Source organism: Trypanosoma cruzi, genomic scaffold, assembly GCF_000209065.1.
Source record: "Trypanosoma cruzi strain CL Brener 1047053516601 genomic scaffold, whole genome shotgun sequence".
NCBI lineage: Eukaryota > Euglenozoa > Kinetoplastea > Trypanosomatida > Trypanosomatidae > Trypanosoma > Trypanosoma cruzi.
Window position 1 is genome coordinate 93,228 of NW_001849396.1, and position 7,421 is coordinate 100,648.

At 52.5% G+C, this 7,421-nt stretch overlaps 1 protein-coding gene and 1 pseudogene across 1 annotated transcript, besides 3 other annotated features; both read left to right on the forward strand.

The window, feature by feature from the left end:
- Window positions 1–7,421: a sequence feature (areas not merged during assembly with more than two copies in the genome that could not be assigned to a particular haplotype).
- Window positions 1,568–3,340, forward strand: Tc00.1047053508003.10 (retrotransposon hot spot (RHS) protein, putative; the record flags this gene model as incomplete). Its single annotated transcript, XM_800069.1, has 1 exon — window positions 1,568–3,340. The coding sequence occupies one exon, from the start codon at window positions 1,568–1,570 to the stop codon at window positions 3,338–3,340; it is 1,773 nt and encodes a 590-aa protein (XP_805162.1).
- Window positions 3,633–4,073: a mobile genetic element.
- Window positions 3,800–3,822: a sequence feature (AT_rich).
- On the forward strand, window positions 4,183–7,068 carry Tc00.1047053508003.30 (annotated as a pseudogene).

The window sequence follows — 7,421 nt, forward strand, 5'->3', positions numbered from 1 at the left end:
GGTTTGCTCTCTAGGAACTCCTAATGTAGTGTGCACCGTGTGGGCCTTTTTGCTGCGGATATGCAGAGGGGTGGTGTGGGGTGGAATTATTGTAGAGGGCAGCACGGACGCCGCCTGACCTTTATTGGAGGGATGTGTGGTGGTATTCCGTGCTTCCTTGCCTGCGTTGTCGCATTCATGCTATGAGTGCGGATGGCCACAGTAGTGGAGCTGAATACGGTTCAATGTGTGTTGCTCACGGGGACTGCGCGACACATGTTTTTTGTTGGGAGGCCCCAAGGAGGGGCGCATCGCCGTTGCGTGCTTCCTGCGGCAGTCCATTACCCTGCGACTGTGCGTCCCGCCGTCCGCTGCGCCGCTGCGCCGCCGCAAGCCTTTGTCTTTGTGAGAAATGGGGAGCGTGACTGCTGTGGCGGTGGTCGAATGTTCCCGAATTGGTGCTTTTGGTGATCCCACTTGGAGCGCCGAGCAGCGAGGGGCCGCACACGCCCAGGAGGTGGGAGTGTGTGCTGCAACCGCACCTGCGATTTGCAGTTGGGATGTGACATGTTTCTTTGGTATTTTTATTTTTGGTGATATGCGGGGCAGCGGTGTGTTGGCGCGTGCGGGCTGCTCATGGCTGCCGGTGTTGCCTTTCCTGCTGTTCTCCCGCTCAACTCCTTTGCGTGCGAAGGAACAAACTTTTTACGGGCGTGTGGTGGGGCCGCGTTCTTGTTTGTAAAAAAAGCCTTTCGCAGGCATAATGAGTCTGCCGTCCGTGCCACACGAGGCAGTGGGGAGTTTCCTGGGATTTATTGGCGGGGCGGCACCGCACCCATGCCGTGTGGTAGGTTTGTATTCCGCAATGCACGGTGAGGGGGATGTGCGGTGACAACTTCCTCCAGTGGAGCGACACGAGCAGCACGGGGAGCGGAGCGGAGGAGTAGTGGCTGCGTGCTCCCACGTGATATGTGAATGGCGAATGCAATATGAAAGGCGGCGTCACGGCACTCTTTTGCCTTGCACACCGCAGATATTTTCCATAAAGAATGCAAATTGCACTTTTTTCTGTTGTGTGGGAACTTACCGTGATGCATCGCTGTTGTGCCGTGTGTTTTTGGGTGTCTGCATGTGGTCGCTGTTGCTGCAGCGAATTCTCCTCCAACTTTTGCGTGTTTGTGCCCGCGGTGATGTGCCCACGTCCTCTTGCAGAGTGTGTGCGGTGACAGCGGTGCCACACGGGTGCGGGACCGTGGCGAGCGGTACGCGTGAGCGGACCCTCCGTGCGCACCACGTTATTATTGTTTGCTCTCTCCAACACTGTGCTGGGTGGATGGTACCCACTTGCCGTCGTTGCGGTTGTCCTGTGCATGTGGTGTGCATCACACACCGTGTGGATGACTCTATTGCTGTGGCTGTCAGTCATAACTGTGCCTATTGTCTTTCTTATTCCTTTTTTTGATTGGTGGTCAGTGTTCGGCTTTAACTCAATCCAACTACGAAAACAGGTATATAATCGATTCCCACGCGGAAGAGAATAATTAATAGTCTTCTCTCAGGCGCGGATTTCAACGAAGTTGGCTGAAGGATGGACATGCTGAAGGGATATTACGAGTCTGTGTACAATGCGAGTTGGCACCATGTCATGGAAGTTCCTGACGGCGAGGGGACGGGAATGGATGTGGGGGAGGGGGAACCACCGCAGTCATGGACGTACAGGGCAGTTGGCCGAACTCTCGAAAGGAATGACGCTGTGCAGCAATCCGGTGCAGCAAGTCTCAGGCTGATGGTGCTCACCTCGGAGAAGGGATGGCCGTACTCGTGGAATGTGCTGCATGGGGCTGGCAATGACTTGTGTGTTAACTGCGAGGTGGATCGAGTGTGGCAGATCGTCGAGCGCGATCTAACTAAGTGGTTCAGCAATTTTGATTTGACTCTCAATTCTTCACCTTTGCCGCGTGTGTTGATTGGGATGCCCGGGATCGGGAAGTCGATGAATGCCGGCTCGTACCTCCTCTACCAGCTGCTGCACTACGATGTGGAGAAACTCCAATTGGTAGTCCACTGTTTTGGAAAAACGACGTACGTGTTTGACAAGACCAGCAGGACGGTGACAAAATACATGGGTAATAAAACATCCAGCAGTGTTTTGGGTGGTTTGAGGCAGCGTGGGGTGAAAGGGTACATTATTTACGATGTGGCAAAGGAAGGAACACCGCCCGACACGGGTTTTGCACCCTCCACTGGATGGGGCATGATTGTGGTGTCATCGCCAAAGGTAAGCAACTATGCTAAATGGGCGACGCAAGTAAAAGCCAGTCGAATCATCATGAATTGTCCTGAGAAAGATGATGTGAAGGCGATGTGTGCGTGGATGAAGCGAGGTCTGAAACCAGATGAGCAAGCGGGATACTGGAAGAAGGTCAAAGAACGCATGGATAAAGTGGGGCCGATTCCACGTTACATCTTTGATGAGGATGATTATATTGATCGCATGGGTGCCGTTAATGGTGCCTTGTTGGCGATCAAAGATACTGATGTTGAAGAGTACTTTACCCTGGGAGGAGAAGAGAAAAAATGGTATTCTGAGTATCCGTGTCAAAAACTTTTGAAGGTCGTCCGGGCAAGAAAAGTTGAAGGTGCTGAGGGATTTTTCAACGCACCGATATGTTCTGATATCGAGTTTCGAATTGCAGACCGTTTGGCAGAGAAAAAGGGTGCGAAGGATTTTTTATTGCTAATAATGGCATCGCGTGGTACTCTTGTTTCCCAACTTCTGGAACAATTAGGTTTGCGCGCCTTCATGTATGAGGAGTTTATCAGTGCATTATTAAAGGAACTCAATGAGCTGCCGCCACCATCGCCTTCCAAACCACGGTCCTCGGTGCTGAATGTAAACCATCAAGGGTACCCCACTCGTGCCGTTGGATTAGAGGAACTGCAGGGTGGTGTCACGAGGATTCCGATGGAGTACGGGGTGCTGTACATACCGGCGGTCCAAAACTTTCCGCTGGTGGAAGGCTTTTTCTTTGTTGATTCGCCGCGGAAGACGCTGGTCGGGCTGCAGATGACGACGGCGGGTGAGCACCACACCATACCCAGCACTGTGAGGCTGTTCAAAAATAATATGGCGACATATTTTGAGGGTTGGGAGGAATTATCCCGAGACATGTCGTGGGAGATGATTTATATACAACACGAAAACAGCACAATGATAACGAACTGGCAGAGATGCGGTCCCGTCAATACCGAAAATTTGAGCGACGATGAAAAAGAGATTGTGGCGTTCTGGGACGGAAGGGTACACCAATACCAGTTTATGTTAACACGTGATTTTGTAAATAAAATCCGAGAAAAGTGAATACAGAAATCTTTTAGAAATGGGATAGGGAAGAAAGTTGGGGAAATAATTGGGGAGCAAAGTGCATTTCGTTCTGGTGAAATATATTGGGAATTATTTTAACGATTTTTATATGTGTGTGCCTACGGGGTCTAGACAGTGAGTGCCTTTCTTTTTAGAGAACCGTTGTGATCGGCAGTGCCACACTCACCACACCCTCTTTTCATTTTATTTTATTTTTCCACCGGAGGCGCATCGTCACTGGAGGCTGTTGCGCACTACAGGGGCCGCAGAATTTCTTTTTATTTTCATGGGATTTTGTGAAAAGAATGCCTCTGAGGGCGGCTGGCTGCCCAAGTAAATTCATATCTCGCGCAAACGAAGATATCTCTTTACAGCTTTTTTCTCTTCTATCGCACTGTCTTTTGGGAGACCGCGATTGAGGGAGTCAGGGAGCCGACAGCTGCCAGACGGAGTTACTATTATTATTATTTTTTATTTTTGTCTTCCTGCCCGCCACCCACTTTGTGATCCCCACCTTGTGGGTGGAGGAGCCCCAAAGGCCTGCCGCCTCGCGGGGGATAAGTGTTTTTATTTGTAACTGTGCGCAGCAGTCCACGGAAGTGATTGACGGAACGTGCATATATTTTGGGGGAAACATTGCGGCGAACTCATTGCCTCTCCATTTACCGCTTTTTTTCTCCTGTCCTTTTTGGATAATTTCAGAATCCGGCCAGCGGCCCTGAAGATTATTCAGTGTTTTTTACCTCTCGGTCTCTCCCTTTTCTTTCTGCCTGTCTTTGACCCTCCTGTGTGTGCATGCAACAAACACACAGCGCAGCATTCAATGTGATATTCTTCCAATGGAGGCGAAAGCCGTTTTCGCTCCCACCAAACCACGACGCCGTCCTTGCAGCTCCTTGCGACAGTGCGGGTGGACGGCAACACGGTGCAGTTGAATTGCCCCCAGCCCCTGAGGGATGCAGGATTTGCGGTTGCTGGGGCCTTGTTTGACGTCGATGAGGCGTTGGACGTGCCGGGCGCAAGCACACTCTTCCGAAAATTGTGTGCCACTGCCGCCCCCAACTTTACTCATGAACGCCAGAACATGGTGGCCTTCAGCTACGGCGTGCGTTCGTCACCAAAGCGACAACTCATGTACGGCTCTGCAGCCGGAGAAGGATATGCTGCTTGAGTCATCACTGAATTTATTCGGCTGGGCGCCAAAAAGGACATTTTTGCCCTCTCATGCCGCGTCATTGGGTCAACAGAGCACCGCGCAGACCTTCTTGACGCCGACAACGAGCTCGGCGTTATTTTCGACTCCCTAAAGGAGGGACCTCGTGTGCGAATGGTGGCGCGAATTTGTGTCTCATTGGCCGGCGACGTTCGAGCGGCGATGGACACTATCGTCAAAAACTATGAGAAATACTTTCCTCCGTGTTGTGTGAAAAGCAGCCAATGCCTGAGCTGGAGGCAATGCCTTCCTATTTGCCCGACACCGTCGTTCTTCAGCTTCACCGCGATGATGGTGAGGCGGAGTCTGAATATTACATGGATGCAAACTCCCTGACATTTGTCGCCTTGGGAGATGCCGGACGGCCCGCTTTGTGTGGCATTGATGCTGCCGCGCAGCTACACCACGAAGGGGTCCAACGAGCACTGGTGTCGGCAACAGGAATTGTCTCCAGCATTCGCCGCCGTCGTCTGCGTATTCCCTTTGAGAATTCAGAACTCAGTGAGTTGTTGCGCCGAGCGTACAATACGGAAAAAGGCAACCGCAGCAATAGCCTCACTGGTTCTACCGAGACGGCTTTATTGGCTCACGCCTTTTTGGATGCCGTGTGGGTGGAGGAATCGTTCCATTGTTTCTCCACGACTCGTCGTGTTGGCAATATTCTTGTCTCGACCGGAATTGGATCCGCCACAAGGGATCTTGCCGTTGACAAGTGGCGTCCTGATCAGGACATCATGGAGTTGCGGGATGAACTCATGATTGCCCGGACCGTGTACGACCACAGGCATTGTGGCTATGAATCCAACACGTCCATTTCAGGCATAAAGGGGTAAGGGATGAAGCGCGTCAACGCCATTGAGAGCAACCGTGAGGAGGCGCGGGAACGGCAGCCGAGTGTGTTTTGTGAGCGCTCCAAGCATGAGGCGGAAAAGATGGCCAAAGAGCTTGAGCGGAGAGGTATGTCCACGTTGGATGAAATTGAGAGGACTCTGGAGACGAAAAAGCGGGAGAACAGTGCTCTGCAGGCTGACCGCGAAAGCCGCATTTGGGAGTACGAGCATACGGTGGAGAAGATCCGAACGAGGAAACAGACCGAGGAGAGTGCCTCGGAGAGGTTGCGGCAGGCGATGCAGCAGCTGGAGCAAGAACTCAGCCTACGGCAGAGCGCCATTGAGACGAGGGAGCAGCAGCTCGAGATGGTTCAACTTGACAGGGCGAGGGGCGAGAGGCCGTCATGCGGGAGCGGCATTCTATTGAGGCGGTGCGAAGGACCGTCCTGGAGGAGCGGCGCCGCCAGCGGAGGCAGTGGATCCATCAGGTTAAGGAAATGAATACAAAATTCCCGGAACCGGTGCGTCCCTTGGCCGAGGAGCGGAAGAAGAAGCGCGAGCAGGCGACAGCCAAGGAGGACGTCGCCGAGAGGGCTCTTGCTGCCGACGTCAAAATGATCGAGGAGTATTTGCCGAAACTCATTTCCCTTGAGGACATTCCTGTGAACCCGGGCTAGACGGGTATCATTCGATGCCAGTTTGACGAGGTCTTCACGCAAGAGGAACAGACATACTTGGCCGGCGCTGAAGAGGAACAGGCCCGCAAGGAGAGGCTGGGACGAGGACTCGAGGTGTATCGACAGCGTATGCTTGATGATTACGTGGCAAAGAAAAATGAAAAACTGCGTGACGCCGAGGCAACGGAATGCCACCTCAGTTCTGTTGTGGATCGGGTGCTGAATTACTTACGCAACGGGGTCTGCGTGACAAAGATACCGAGCAAGGGCAATGCTCGCAGACGCCTATATTTTCTCTTGGAGGACTGCAAACGTATTCATTTCTGTGATCTGGACCGTCAGGGATTCCCGTTAAATCGCAAACGGCCTCCAGTCACAATGTGGATACGTGACATCGAAAAAGTTCTCATCGGCCTGTCCACAACCTCATTTGTGAACTACAGCGACGAGGCACAGCTGGCAAAGACACGCCAGGAGGCAGTTTCTGACAATGGGACGCACCGCCATGATCCCACGCGAAACATCACTTCGTCCAGCCTTGGAACAAACAACCACCGCGCATTCGCACTTTTGCTTCGCGGTGGGAAATCACTGGAGGTGTTTTGTGAGACTGACAGCGATTGCGAGGCTTGGCTTGTTGCTCTCAAGCGTCCACTGCATTTGGGGACTCCTGCGGAAAGGCTTCTTGAGGAACGACGGGGTACGTGAAGAGACGCGCGTGCGCAGGCGAGCGATAATGACGTGGAAATGCGGTGGGGCGGGCCACTTGACACCCGCAATATGCGAGGATTTGTTTCTTTGGCCCCCGATGCAGCAACTCTTTGCGGCGAGGATTGCATTCCGCCAGCTCCTGTTCCACCCGAAGGAAGAGAGCTGGCGGAAAAGTCTCAAAGGAGCACAATAACCGCCTGTGGCGTCCGGGTTTCCTCGGGCCTGGACCTCTTTTGCTCTGGCCGACTTTATGACTAATTGTGCGAAGAGCGTGTCGTTCCGCCTCCGTACTAATGCCGTGGGATCTTTTATTGTTCTCTTTTTTTCCCATGGCTATTTGTGGTTTCCTTGTGTGCTCTTTTGGATGTATTGAGGCGGCTGGTTGGAGAGAGGCTAACTGCCGCACAATTTTGTGTGAAGAGGACTTTTGAACCCCACGTGTTTGGGCTATTAGCGAGTGAAGAAAAAGGGCAATGATGGTCACCACCACTACTGCTGCTGCTGCTTCTTTTTTCCTTTTCTCTGCTGCCTGTTTGAAATAGGCTATCCATCATTTCTTGTGGGTGTTCCACACCCTTCTTCTCTTCTTCCTCTGTTTCTGGGTGCGTGTTTTTAGCACCGCCGTTGTGGGGCCGTTGCTTTGCCAA